Source organism: Alligator sinensis, unplaced genomic scaffold, assembly GCF_000455745.1.
Source record: "Alligator sinensis unplaced genomic scaffold, ASM45574v1 scaffold619_1, whole genome shotgun sequence".
NCBI classification, from domain to species: domain Eukaryota; kingdom Metazoa; phylum Chordata; order Crocodylia; family Alligatoridae; genus Alligator; species Alligator sinensis.
Window position 1 is genome coordinate 1,246,131 of NW_005842134.1, and position 15,240 is coordinate 1,261,370.

The 15,240-nt window shown below is 46.2% G+C and overlaps 1 protein-coding gene across 6 annotated transcripts in view; it reads left to right on the plus strand.

Moving 5' to 3' along the window:
- HDAC8 (histone deacetylase 8) overlaps nt 1-15,240 on the plus strand; it is an 85,294-nt gene that overhangs the window by 1,191 nt on the left and 68,863 nt on the right. For all 6 annotated transcript variants that reach the window (XR_003094410.1, XR_003094411.1, XM_025205938.1 and 3 more), the window contains one exon: nt 2,001-2,142. Coding sequence is in view for 4 of the 6 variants with exons in the window: in XM_025205938.1 (XP_025061723.1) it covers nt 2,001-2,142 (142 nt within the window). In the remaining 2 variants the exon portion in view is untranslated. The remainder of the gene's footprint in view (nt 1-2,000; nt 2,143-15,240) is intronic.

The window sequence follows — 15,240 nt, forward strand, 5'->3', positions numbered from 1 at the left end:
CCTCCCTGTAGCCCCCTCCCAGCATAGCCCCTCCCTGCTAGGAAGAGCTTGGTGCAGCCCTGGCCCCAGCTCACCCTGCACAGACCTGGGGGCACATGATCTCCCCCCCGGCCCTCCCGGACTAGCGGCAAGAGCTTTGGGACAAGCAGATGAGCGCTGGATGAGCTGCCAGACCAGCAGCTTCAGGCATGTGGTGGTGGGAGCTGCCACCCCCCCCTGCCCCGGGACCCCCTGGATGAGCTGGGGCTCTGTCCTGTGCCTGGCCTGCCACTCCCTGACTGGGCAGCGCTTGCCCTTGCCCCAGCTCCAGTCCTCTTCCTCCCTCCCCGTGGGGGCCTTGGTCTGCCCTTCCCCCCTCATGCACATTCACCTCTTCCCTCCCCCCTCACCAGACTTACCACCTGGAGGCAGCTCTCCACGCTGCCGAGCTGGTATCAGAAATTGGATTGGTATTGGCCGATGCACCTCCTTAAAAATTGGGTATCAGTATCGGCCACACAAATCTCTTATCGGTGCACCCCTAGAAAATAAGCACACTTACTCTGAGGCCATCCAGCGCTGATAACCATGGCATTCAGAAAGAACATTTCAGAGAAGAGCTTAAAGTTTGAATAAACTTGACTTGTTCTGTGTCTAGACTGGGGATTTGTTTTTATTCTAGCGATGTGTACAGCTTTGCTGAAATATCTGAGATGTACACAGGCAAAACTGCTACTTGTACTGCTGCATCTCACAGGTTTCAAACAGGGATACACTGGGATCAAGCCAAAATTACTATGTTCCTAGTTTCTGATGTTTCTTGCTTTTTTTCAGTTTTGCAAGGAGAATGCACTAGCTTTAGCTCCATGGTTCTTTTGGGGTTAGAAACCAGGATGCTAAATCAGTAGTACAGGAAAATAAGGCCAGTGGGGAATGTTGACCTTTTTTTTCACAGGTGAACTAAGCCAGAAACTTAATGTTGGCCAGCTACTATATTGCCAGTGCCATTTATCTCATCATTTCATGTGATGCTTGGGTACTGTACTGTGAATTGCTCTGGCCATCTGAATGTTCCAGTAATATGAAAAGTAGTTTGATGGGGAACAGCTACATAAATATATTAGCTTTGCTGCAGCACTCAAAATGGATGAAGAGCAAAGCGGCATTGTTGGTTTTTTTTGCCTGTGCTGGAGATAAGACCAAACATGAATCAAGGGGAGTGACAGGAACTTATTTGCCTTTGGCATTTAGCCTCCTTCTTCCCATCAGCATACAGACTGACTGGGCCTGGCTGTGGAGTCTTGCGTTCTGCCAGAATGCTTGAGTCTTTCCCTTCCCTGCTCCCAGGTTCAACAGGCTTAATTCTAGAAACTGTCCTTAGAACTCCCTGTTGTTCAGATCTCATAGGTGACTGTTTGTAGTGACTGAAATATTGATTGTACCTGGAGAGGTCTCCAGTGGGAGGAGTTTGCAGGAGGTAGTAGGATCAAGTTGTAGGATGAAATCTCTCAAATTCCCATAACAGTGTTCCCATATGGAAGGATCAGCTTCTGGAAGCTTAGGGAACGTCATGCAGTGTTTTAATGAGGTTTGGGGGATATCACTTTTCCAAGTGAAATAGGAGCCTATAGAGCAAACCATCCTGAAGTATCTTTACCAGACTGGAAAACCTTCAAAGGTCAAGCAGGCCTAACTGGCCAAGTACCTCCGTGGGCACTGTGTTAGATGGTAGCTTATGCACACACCTTGACTATTGCTTATCTGACCAAGCATCATTTTTTTTCTCTTTACGTAGTGTGGTCCAAAAACCTTGGAAATCCAGAAGGTGAAGTCTTCTGCTGGGAACCCTTGTTAGAAGTGTTATAGTTCACTTGCCAGCTTGCTCCAGCCGTCTACAGTGTAGCTGGGAATAAAGAGAAGTAGTTAAAGTTAAAGAGGATGCATGTCCATCAGGGAAGCAGGGACAGTCCCACTGAAGTCTCCTTCTGTCCTGAGCAATACTTTCTGTTTCTTGCCTCTAGGTTATGACTGTCCAGCCACTGAAGGAATCTTTGACTATGCAGCAGCTGTTGGAGGAGCCACCATTACAGCAGCCCAATGTCTGATGGATGGCAAGTGCAAGGTAGCGATTAACTGGCCTGGAGGGTGGCATCATGCAAAGAAGTAAGTAAACAACCTCTTACGTTTTGTTTCCCAACCTAGTATCTGAATCAAACCTACTACCTCCTGACTTTCCCTACAAGTGAACAGGGTAGAAAGATTGATTAAAATCCAGGAAAGACCAGTGTGGATAAATGGAAAGTGTACTGGGAGAGGCAAATGAGTGATTTGAACAAAAGCCTGGGGCAGCTGGGGAAGAAGCATCTAGAGCAGAGATTTGGGAATCGGGAATCCTGCATCCATATTCTGGTTCAACTGTAGACCTTGTTGTGTGATCCTGGGGCAAGTCCCTTACCCTATCCCTACCTTGTTACCCTCCCTGCCCCTATCAGATGACATCTTCCTAATGGTATGGAGAGGCTTCATCCTTATCAAGCTGTGTAGGCTGTTGATAGTCAGAAGCTGGGAAGAAAATGAGAACTTTGAATTAAATTGGTTCTCCCTTTTGCTTTCTTTGCCCTGAAAGTGCCTGTTAGCTTTATTGACACTGTTGCCTTATCTTGGCCATTACAATACTTACCTATCTCAGAACAGCAGGAGATGAGATGGTAAGTAACCATTCAGTTACTTTCTTTTCTAGGAAACTACATCTCTATCACTTGCTTGTATACTTAACCATGGCTTGTTCCCATGTTGGTGTGGGTCTTAGCATTTTATCTCAGGGAAACACAATTTGTAAGTAACAACAGTGTGTACAGACAAGTCTTCCCATTTAGTAACCGAATCATAGGATTTTTTTCATGTTGATTGGACCAGTGGCCCATCTATTTCAGTGTCCTGCCTGTGATAGTAACTTCTAATGCATTGGAATAATGGCCTTGGGATGCAGCTTGTCTTTTATGTGTTGGGGGCAGATGTGAGTCTGCCCTAACCTTTGGAGTGTGGTGGTGTGTGTCAAAGCATGAAGTTCAGTCACACTCTTGCCATGGGTATCTGTGAGATGGTGTCAGTCAAAGTTCTCCTGTTCCTCTTTAAGTCTTGCTGGAGTGCTTGCATCCTGAGTTTCCCAAGCTGACTGGGGATTCTTCAAAGAAGTACTAATGTGCTGAGTTTGGGCACAGAGAAGTCTTACTTGAAGCAAACTGTCTAGCTGTAAGTCTAGCTCTGATGCTGGAGTCAAGTGTTTCCTTGGAGTGGGCAAGGGTGGGATTAGTTGCAAAGAACTCCAATTTTGTATGGGCCAAGTAGGTTTTTAAAAAGTTCCTATATTCCTTTGATTTTGATTCCAGTGCCTGGAATCTGCCTAATCAGAGATGCCTCAGGCTAGGAAATAATCTCAACAATTTTGACCCTAACCAAGTCATTGATGCTGCTTTGTGCAACAAATGCATGTTAAAAAGTACGTGCTTCATTTACTGGTATGAACATGCTCTGGGTTCAGTCAGTTTCCACAAGGGGGAACTCCAGGTTAAGGAATTGGTTTCCTATGTCTTTAAGTGGAACTTTCCAGCAGTGATTTTGCGTGTAGTTATACACTGTGTCTCTCTGCAAGGTTAATGACTGTCAGTATTTCCATTAGAAATCTCTTTCCTTGGGAGTTAGTAGCTTAGATGTAGTATCTTTCACTAGACAGAAATGTGGCAGATGATGTCTGATGGGAATAATTGTTTTTCCTTGTTAAGTTAAACAAAAAAGGCAAGAGTTAGCATCTCGAAACAAACTTCCTACCCAAGATAGTTTAGGGAGTTTTAATGCTTAAATCCTGGCTAAGGTGTGAGTGCAGAATTGTACCCTTAGCAATTGTTTTTGTGGGTTTTTAACACTCTTTGTGTATTTGGAGATGAGGCTGCCTGTGAAGGGGTTGGTCCCACTGTGTTTTAATTTCCTACCCAAGCCTGTTGTGCCCTGAAGCACTCTTCTGCATCTGACAGAGTGGGACAATGCCAAGGCTAACCGAAAAGCTCTAATTCTCAAATGCTTAATACAGTAGAGAGTTGGTTATCCAGAAAGTCAATTAACCAGAAGGTTTTGTATTAACAAAATCATTATCCTACAGTTGAGTTTCACTTGTGAGGTAGACTGCTGCGCATTGTTTAATTTCCTAGTGCTTTAAGATGTTAAAAAATTACACCAAACTGTGTGTTTATTGTTGTTTTTAATATTTGCTGTACAGTGCAGTAATTGGAGTCTAGTTTTCAGCCCTTTGTACTGTGATGTTTGATTTCTCTGGAAAAATTTATTATCCAGAATGATGATAACACTCATTATTCCAGGTAATTGACCTTTCTATTGTATTTTCCTTCTGTCCCTGTTCAGGAGCTGGCCCCACACACTTGCACTCTTCTAAACCACGGGTAAGTCCCAGCAGGGCTTACCTAGGGAAGAATGTGTGAATTTGGAGTTAGGCTTTCATAACTTCATATGTATATTGTATACCACACACTTGGCAAACGTATATGTGCATGGATGACCAAACGTGTGCAGCCCTGGTAACTGGGGGCATGCCAAGTTAGGGGCATATTTATGGCAAGTTGTGCCCTTATGTCTGTCAGCCCACTGGAAGAAAGACTGCTTTAGGGTGGCTGATCTTTTCTGTGTCTCCTCCTTTTCCATAAGCTCCTGAAAAATTCATCTGAGGCTCCTCTATAAACTTTAAATTTTGGGGACCAGGAATTTACTTTAATTGTTCAGGTCAAGTTTGATAACAGTCTTTAAATATCTGAAGGCCAATTTGAGCAGATGGAGATGGGCTTTCCTTTGTGACTACAGGGGACAGGCTTAGGAGTAATGGTGTGAAGATGCAGCAGGAGATACTTAGGCTAGAGATCAGAAGGAACTTTCTGACTATAAAGGTGGTCAAGCATTGGAACAGGCTACCTAGAGAAATTGTGGGATCTCCATCTTTATAAGTTTTCAAGAGCAAATTAGACAGGCACTTGGCTGGGATGATTTGTCAGAGATGATCCTACCTTGAGCAGGAGACTGGACTAGATGTCCTTGCAAGGTCCCTTCCAGCTCCAATTTCCTGTAATCCTAAATCTTCTATCATTATTCCAAGCAGCAATTAAAATAGTTTGCAGCCTGGATGCAGTCCCCCTTTCTCTCCTAAATATTCTTATTCCAAAATAGAAGTGTCCATACAAAAAGGAAGCTTACAAGAAGTGGAAACTTGGACAAAAGACTACAGAGGTGTATGAGAGTACAGGCATCCCACATCTTACGCGGGGGTTACGTTCCAAAGGCCAAGCGTAAAGGCGAAAATCGTGTATAGTGAAATCGCATATTACTGTGCCAGCAGTGACTGCCTCTGCCTTCAAAACCTCCCGCCACCATCGTGGGGCCGCGCCTAGAGCTATGCGGCCGTCGGCAGCAGTGCAGCGCGGGGGGGTGGTGGGGATGGCTGTGTGCCGCCCGGCCACCACCACGCCCGGCCACACAGCTCCGGGCATGGCTCCATGGCGGCAGCGGGAGGTTTTGGAGGCAGTGGCCGTCACCGCCATAATGGGCCTCCAGGTAAGCAGCAGCACCGCGTGCAAAGAGCCCAGCCCCCCCTCCCCACGCGCATATAGTTGAATTCGCGCAAGTTAAATGCGCGTAAGATGCGGGATGCCTGTATTGCTTAGGCATGCAGGGATGAAATCAAGAAAGCCAAAGTGCAGCTGGAGTTGCAGCTGGCAAGGGACATGAAGGGTTTCTACAAATGTCAGTAACAAGAGGAAGATCAGGGAAAGCGTGAATCCTTTATTAAATGGGGGAGGCAACCTAGTGACATGATGTGGAAAAGGCTGAAGTACTTAATGCCTTTTTTACCAGTGTCTCCATGGGCAGGGTCAGCTCGTAGCCTACTGCACCTGACAACACAGTTTGGGAAGGCAAGCAGGCAACAGTGGCAAAAGAACAAGTTAGGAACTATTTAGATAAGCTGGACATGTGCAAGTCCATGGGGCCAGATGTGATGCACCCAGGGCTGATGACGGGGTTGACTGATGTGACTATAGAGCTGCTGGCCATCATCTTTGAAAACTCATGGCAATTGGGAGAGGTCCTAGAAAGTTGGAACAGGGCAAATAATAGTGCCCATCTTCAAGAAAGGGAAGAAGAAGGATCCAGGGAAATACAGACTGGTCAGCCTCACCTCAGTCCCTGGAAAAATCATAGAGCAGATCCTCAAAGAATCTATTTCTAAGCACTTGGAGGAGAAGAGAGTGATTAGGAAGAGTCGGTATGGATTCTCCAAGGGTAAGTCATGCCTGACCAACCTGATTGCCTTCTATTACGAGATGACTGGTTCTGTGGATGCGGGGAGAGCAGTGTATGTGGTGTACCTTGTCTGTAGCAAGACTTTTGATATGGTCTTCCACAGCATTCTTGCAAGCAAGCTAAGGAAGTATGGGTTGGATGAATGGTCTGTAAGGTAGATAATAAACAGGCTAGATCATTGGGCTCAGGATAGTAGTCAATGGCTCAATGTGTAGTTGGCAGCTGTTATCAAGTGGAGTGCCCCAGGGGTTGTTCCTGAGGCCAGTCTTGTTCAATATCTTTATCAACAACCTGGATGGTGGGATGGAGTGCACCCTCAGCAATAAGCTGAATATGACCCAACACTGTGCCCTTGTTTGCCAAGAAGGCTAATGGCATACTGGACTGCATTAGTAGGAGCACTGCCAGCAGATCGAAAGAAGTGATTTTTCCCCTCTATTCGGCCCTGGTGAGGCCACATCTGGAATACTGCTTGTACTTTGGGCCCCCCATTACAGAAAGGGTATGGACAAATTAGAGAGAGTGCAGTGGCGGGCAATGAAAATGGTTAGGGGGCTGGGGCACATGACTTCCAAGGAGAGGCTGGGGAGTTGGGCTTATTTAGTCTGGAAGAAAGAAGACTGAGAACGGATTTAATTGCAGCCTTCAACCACTTGAAGGGTGGTTACAAAGAGGATGGAGCTTGATTGTTCTCAGCGGTGACAGAGTACAGAACAAGAAACAATGGTCTCAAGGTGCAGCGAGGGAAGTTTAGGTTAGATATTAGAAAAAAACTCTCTCACTAAGAGGTAGTAAAGCACTGGAACAGGTTATCCAGAGACATTGTGGAATCTTCATCCTTGGAGGTTTTTAAGACCCAGCTGGACAAAGCCTTGGCTGGGATTGGTATAGGCAGCCTGGAGAGCAGCTACAGCAGGTAAGTCTGTTGGGTGGGGGGCAGGAATTGAGGCCCTCATAGTGAGGGAAGGAGTTGGGCTGGTGCTGCTGCCCAACCTGGGCAGTGCATGAGGCTTGGTGCCTGAGGTTGGAATACGTGACCACAGGGCCTGGGCAGAGAGTGGGATTGGGAGGGGTGGGGCTGGCAGGCTTGGGCTCCCCGCCCTACTCAGCGGCCCAGTGGGAGGGATACAGCAGGACAGAACAGGGCTGGATGGGGAAGCTCCTTGCTGCTGTAAGCCCTGCACTGCCCTGGCGAGGCACCCCCTGCCTGCCTGGCTGCAGCAAGGATGGAGGCATGGAGTTGTGCCCCTTGCTGCTGCTGGGTGGGCAGGGTTGCCTTGCCAGGGTGGTGTGGGGCTCACGGCAGCAACAAGCTTCCCCTCCCAGTACTGCTTTGCCATGCCACGGCAGGTCCCACCTGCTGGGCTGCAGATACCCCAGGGGGAAGGTAGCAGGGTGGGGAGCCCAAACCCACAGCAGGCAGCCCCACCGGCTGCTCCCAACAGGCCCTGCTCCAGCTGTGCTGCCTATGGGGGAGAGGGAGCCAGGCTCTGTGCTCTGCTCTGCTGCAGCTGCCACCTTCCGCAGGCAGCAGCCAGAGCTTAGCTGATGCTGTGGGGGCAGGGGGTTGCAGACCAGAGTCTTGGGCTCCTTAGCCCTGGCAGCTGGTGTCTTCCTCCAGCAGGGCTGGGGTGGGGAGTGAGGGACGCCAGCAGGGCTGGAGGTTGTGTCCTGGTGAGTGAAGCAGGCAGGGGGAGCTCTGATTTTTTCCATGATAAAAACCCAAAATCAAGTACCAAAGTTTATAGGTATTTAGAATTTATTATAGTGATTAAGGCACTAGTAAGCCTCCAAACTGCTTTAAAATTATATCAATAAAATATTATGTTCAATTGAAAGATATACAAATGCGTTTCATGGATTTTGTGGCTTTTATTCAGAGAACTTGTGGTTTTTAAACAGAAAAAAACCAGGATCTCTGCTGATCACTTTGTAGGCACACTGAATTGGGTTCTGGTCTAAGTCACAGAAATAGGCTTTCCTCTTACCTTGGGCTGTCTCACTGGCACAGATAATGTCAGATGACATCTGTAATAGAGAGGGGGCCCTTCATAGCAGAACTGTGATAGCAAAGCCTCCTGGTGTAGATACAGTGATACCAGCAAGACAGAATTTTTGCTAGCATACCTTGTTCTTTTGTGGAGAGAGTGGGATAAATTCTGACAAGCACGCTTACTCGTAACAACCTGTATCTACTCTTGGAGCGGTCTGCCCTCCGTAGCTGTCCTGGCAAGTCATTCCTTTCATGTGTGTGGTATTTGATTCCACGAAAGCATCATAGCATAAGTGCCTCAACATGCAATTTGCTTTAAAATTCTTTCTTGCTCTGGTTCAGCTGCTAAATAAAAACACTTATCTCAAGCTCATTGCTGGTCACTATTACTGGTTCCCGATGGAATAAAACTCAGTTGCCCAGTACCCTGTTGGTCCACAAAGTGATGTGCTGTTGGTATACATGGGGCAAGTGTACACAGTGTAGTCTGAGCTTGGGAGAATGAGCAGGATCTTGACAAAACAGCTGACGGTGAAAGGCTTGAGCTGCTTGTGGTAGTACTGACAGAGACTGGAACAGGGCTGGGGGATGCAGATAGCCCAGTTGCTGATGCTACTTCAGTTGCAGTCACACTAAGAGGACTCCAAGAGGAAGAGGTTAACAAAACCTGTTTCTCTGTTTTCCAGTGTGTTTCCTTATATGGGAAGTTTCTGTCTTGCTGAAATGACCTTTATAAACAACAAGGCAGCAGAAAATCCCTGAAGTGTGTTTAAAAAAAGAAATTAAAAAGATAAACCTCAAGCCTTTCTGATTACAGGGCACTCAGTCAGGACCCAGGATTCCTTTAAGTGTGGACACTGAAAAAATATTTCAAGTTGTGCCCCTTTTAAAAGCACCTGATGAGGTCCACAGCCTAATATTGGGGCTGCCAGACTACTCATTGCCTTGTTGTAGCCTATAGTGAATTCCAGATGGATAGGTAAAAGAGTAATTGAGACTACAGGCCCACTCCTGATGATGGATAAGCTGGTTTGTGGTGCTTTTTCAGGATTACAGTGAAATCCAGTCAGTTTCAGATTGGTGCTAAAGTAAAGTAATTTCATCTATTAGATTCCCTTGCAGCCAATTCTGATGGCTTTACAGGCACATTCTCCCCCACTTCCCCCCCCATGTGTTTAAAATGATTTTTCTTTCTCGTGTTTTTTGAAATACCCAGGCAAACAACAGCAAAAGCTGGGACCACAAAAACTGGCTACCCACAAAGCTCTGTCAAATGCACAAACATAAACAATCAGGGAGGAGGACTTTTTTCAGTCCGTTTCCATTGTATACATGTCAGAGGAAATAGTGTTGCTATAAAAACATAGGAGTCCTTTTCTGTAAAAGCTGTTGACTTGGATATCACAAGAGCCTTGCGTTTGACAGGCACCTTGAACTGTTGTGCTGGAACAAAGAGGGAAGGAGGAAAGGGCATGCAGAAATCCCAGGATTTGGCTTGCTCATAGTGCAATCAGAGTTACAGAAAGGGGAGTCTGGCTGGGCAAGCGCTGAGTTTCCAACTGCAGGAGTGGAACCCAGGCTGAAGCTTGCTGATTAACTTGCCTTTCCTCAATTCACTGCATCCACAGAAAAGGGAAATCAATCTAGAAGTTCACCTCTCCTCTGAATGGAGGCCCTGGTAAAACAGGACATTTTAACTCCAAAGATCTGGTCCTTCATTTATTCAGATTGTCAATGTGAAGGTGTAAAAACAAGATTTCTGCAGGAATAAAATCCAGCTCATTCTTTTTTTGGACCTCAACAGAATTAAGTGTTATTGGAATATATGGATGCAACTAGCTGTAGAGAGTGGGGTATTCAGGGGTTAGTTGCAGATGAACTGATGGTGGATGATGGAACAAACCGGGCTTGACTCTTGGGTCCCAATTCTTATTTGTAAGCTGGGTGTGGTGACATGGGAGCTGCCCAACCTGCCAGTGCTGGTCTTCCACTTCCTCTGGGTACGCTGCCTGCCAATCTCACCTGCCATACCTTGCTGTTAAGTAATTAGTGATCTTAATTAGGTAGGAGGCTGTCCTTTCTGGGCCCTTATGTCTAGGGCCTTTTGTACATGCTCCTACCTCCCCTTACGTGTCCCGTGCCTCTAAGATGTTTCTAACAACTGTGTAAAGCTCCGGCCTGAGGCCAGGCCCAACTCATTACAATATTAGGCCTTTCATGACCTGCCCTGTTAACGGGTCACACTCATACCACCTCCCTCTCACTCCACTGTCTCTCTCGCATGGTCTCTCTCATACTGCTTTTGCTGGGCCTCGCTTGTACCACCCCTCCTTTTCCCTGGGGCCACACTCACCCTGCCGTATCCTAAGGGGTCCTCAGGTTTGATTCCCTTCACTCCCTGGCCAGCAAGCGTGCGGCCTTTTGGGCATCTCCCGCTGCCCTCATCTGAACGAATGCTGGGCGGTTCGCAAAATACTGTGCAGACTCTGCCCTGTCTCGTAGCAGGTAACTCCCTCCAGCTGCTCTCCATTCAGGGCTGTTGACTCACTCCCTTATTTCTATGCAGCTTCTCCTCTGCCACCCTCCAAATCAGCCTCAGGCCCATCTGTGGCCTCAGGTGCCCAAAGGCTTACCTGCACCAAATTTGGTCCCCCAAGTTAACAGGACCTAAACTCATGCCCCCTACTCGCAGGGTCTTAGCTGGTTCATTTACTTAGATGCAGCCCTTCAGGTGCCTCTCTGCACCTAGCTCTGCACCTTCGCCTCCCCCGAGGTACATACTCCCCCCCCTTCTCTGGGGCCTGAGGTCGGACACCCCCACAGGCTCAGGTGCCCCTCATCAGCGTGCCTGGCCCGCATCTCTCCTCCTCTTTCCATAGTCTTATACGCTACTGGGCTCAGGTCCCCCCGCATGGGTGTGCCTGGCCCTAGCTGCCTCCGATGTTGCATTAGCCACCCTAAAGTGGGGGGCAGGGGGCTGGGGTTATTAAGGCAACCCTCCTCGCCTTTCACCAAGGCAGTAACTGCCCTGGCATTTCCTGGGGACTCCTACGCCATTAGGAGCCCCACCAGGCCACCCATCCCCAGCAGGGTGCAGTTTCAAGTCATGACCAGAACCTGGACCGGGAGCCTCCAAGCCTCCCCATAGCTCCTGCCCTTACCTCCGTGTCATCTTTGGAGCAGCAGCTCCATGGGAGATGTTCTTTCCTCGGCAGCAGCTGCTGCCTCCTGCCCTGCTGGCCTGAGGCTTAAGATGGCCATTCGTCAGGACTGGGCTGACCTGCTGGTTACCTGGGCCAGTTGTTGAAGTGGCAGAGCACTGGGACTGCTCTGACACCTGCCTCCCCCCTTAAAAATGGTTCCTGGTGGGGCTTTCCCTGCAGCTCAGCCAACAAGCTCCCACAGAGTTTGCAGCATCCCTAAGTGGCAAGTACCCCACCAGTGCTCTGCCACAGTAGGGCATTAGGAGATAAAAATTGTTCGTATGTTGAGTATAACTGCTGGGAAAACTGTTGAGAAATGATCGTGGATCCACCCACATGCATCCCTTGCTCGTGCTGTTTTCAGAGCTAAATTGTACTCCAAAGAGGTTTCCTTAACCATTTCATAGTGTTGACCTTGGGTTGGTCACATGACCCTGAGTGACTTGTTGCTTCTGTGCTCCCATCTCCTTGGCCTCTGGTGTGGAGGCTTAGTTCATCTATGCTTGGGATTCTTAAATGGAAGCTTCGGGGAAGGGCAGAATGCCAAGCTGGTCTGGGACTTCCAGTAGTTCAGATTTAAAATTCTAGAATGAAATATTAGTGGTGGGTGGTTGAGGGGCTTCAGATGCCAGCGCCATCTTTCCACCAAGTGAATAAGAAGGCATATTCGCCTCATGCTTTGTCCTGCCAGTATCTTTCAGCTCCAGCCTGAAGGGACCAAACTCAGAGGAGAAATTTCCCTGGTCTGTTTACCCCTTAAAATGCCTTCTGAGACTGCTGGCAAAGTTTTGATCGGCAGTGGTGACTTTTATGATGTATATAAGCATCCCTGAAGCAGCAGGATGAAGCTCCCAACTCCTCCAAAGCATTTTAAGAAGAGAGTAAATGTGGTAAAATGCTGTGGCCTTGGCAACCTGGATGCTTGTTTCCATGATGCAGCTGGTGATGGAGTTGCTAGAACTCTTGTTGATGTCTCTGGTTGCAGAAGCACTGGCATCTCCACTTCCCCCCAGCCTTATGTAGAGCATATAGGGCTTCTTCAGCCTCTGGAGTATTCTTAAATGGGTCCTTCTCCTAATTTAATTAGAGTATTTTTGATGTTCAGGATCAGGTTTGCAAATGCCTCTCAGTGAGTCCACAAGTGAAATAGAAAGACAAAGGGAATAGAAGGAGCCTCCTCTGTTCTCTTTGCCAAGGAAGTGTGGCCCCAGGCTCTGATGCCACCTAAAGTATGTCTTTGTCCTGGTTGTTGCCACCTTAGACTCCTGTCCCTTTTCTTCCCGCCTCAGGCTTGCCTTAGTCAAGCTATTTAGTCTTTTCTTTTAAATCTTTCTCTGGCTTCTGGGTATTTATTGTTCTTCCCTGAGGTTTTGAACAATATGGAATGAAATCCTCCTAGTACAGTTTTATTTAGAGAGGCTTGTCACCACTCAGCTTCTTGATGTGACTGTCTGTCACCCGGCACTGACTATATCATGTGTCTAGATTCCTGTCCATTGTCATCACGCTTTAGCTTTGCTGCTTTTTTGGTGTCTCCCACTATTGAAACCTGTGTTGGGTTATTTTCTCCACTTGTATTTCTTCAGTATGTTTTGGGGGTGTTGGTTATAGCCACGTTGGTCTAAGGACATAGGCAAACAAAGTTCTTTGGGTAAATATGATATCTTTTATTAAAGCAACTAAATAGTTGGAAAAATTGTTCTTTGCAAGCTTTTGGGAACAAACATCCTTCTTTTTTCAGCATGACACTTTTATGTTGATGCTTCCTGACCTGCTTTCTCTTTTGGCCCTCACTCTTGCAGGTCCCCTTTAGTATCAGTTGTAAGCTTTTTGGGGCTATTCACCTTCTCATTTGATGAAATTCTTCAATAAAAGGGTGGTTGCACTGGTCCCTATGATCTGGAATTGCTAGTAATTCACATTTCTTTCCCATCTTATAAATTGCCAGGTACTCCCCTTTATATTCAGTCCTTGTGACCATACTTCTTTCCTAATCACTCTGAATTAGTTTAGTGAGCACCAGTCAACTCATTAAACTCCAAATATGTGATGTGCAGAGTTCCTTTAGGCTGCTGCTAACTTGGTTATTTTGTCAATGAAAGCATGTCTAAAGAGCTATTCTTCAAAAGCTTAAGCTTCTTGTTGCTCTTGGTTTTGTTAACCTCTAGACTTCAGCAATTTCTTTCCTTTCTGCTCTCTGTCCAGTTAGTGACTAAATGTCGACAGGCTGCATAGTTACCCTAGACTAACTTTTCTTTGTGGAATATTGGTGCTACACTTGCCCCTCAGTACCAGGATGGATAAAAATTTTAAAAATCGGATTTAAAAAAAAATTTAAATTGGATTATTTAATTTAATTGTATTTTGTGGGGGTTTTTTTATATGCTTAATCCCCCCCCCCAAAAAAAAGATAGTTTTAATGTAAGATATGTTAAAGCTTGAAAATATTATGGAATAGGGGTTATAACTTCTAATTATATACTATTTGAGACAATATACTCATGTAATCTTTTTAGAAAAGTTTTATCAGTAGGTCACAACAGGCTATGGACTATATTAGGGGCCCAGTCTTATAGGGTTCCCAGAGGCTCCTCTGTAGATGAGTAAAGATTAAAGAAAACCACTCTACCCAATGGGACTCAGTGCTTAGTCTAGAAGATCCCATCAAACATCTCTGTGATGCTTAGTTTCAGTTTTCAAACTGTGGATTTGTGTCTCCAGAGATAAAATCCTTGTTAACAGCAATATGGAGATGAGATAACAGACCTGCTTACGTGCCCACCAGCCCTCTTTGTCTCTCTGCGTTTGTGTACACAGAGTCTAGCCCTTACCTCTCTCTCAAAGTGCAAAGTTTCAAGAAATTAAATGAATAAAGGATATCAAACAACAAGAATGCACTTTTTGTAGAAAACAATGATTAAATTGAGGCTTTCTGACCAGTGATTTAAATTGTGATTTAAATCATGACTTAAATCAATTTGATTTAAATCAAATCCACCCTACTCAGTACTTTTTTGTACAGTCTTGTGTTTATTCAGAAGTCATCAGTAATACAGTAAGATCTCACATCAATCCCACTGAACTTGAACTGGGTCTTTGCCTTACATTTGGCCTTGGCAACTTGGGGGAAAAAAAGAGTAATTAATCAGGCAAACTAGAACACAGATGCAGATAAGAATGGGGGGACTGGTGAGTGCACCTATGCGCACAGTACTATGCACAATAGCAATTCTTTGCATTTTCCTTTGTATGGATGTTTGCTGTCTCTGTGTTGAAACTAAGCACTTCACTAAGAAGCTTTCATTTAGTTGGTGCTGTTTCTGCTATAAAGGTATGCATCTATATAGACATTCTTATTCAGGAGTTGTGTATGTGTGTGTATGTATGCCTGTGTGTTGCTAAAATAAATGCCCCTTTGTCAGAAAAGTCTTCTTTGAGGAGGAAGCAGGATGTTGGCTTAATTGCTTCCTGAGGTCATAAACATGGAAATTGGTTACCAGGGCTTTCTGGGATTTCTCACGGCTTAATGTTCAGAGTATTCTATGATGCCTTTGGGGCTAAGAGCGAGATGCTGGAGTTAGTGCCTTTTATGGATCAAACACTGACCTTTCACCTCTTTGTTCCTAGAGGTAAAAACTGACCAAAGAGACCTTGTGCCAAAGACATCCTTGTGTGGTCTCCCTTCAAAGTGCATGTGTACAGCAG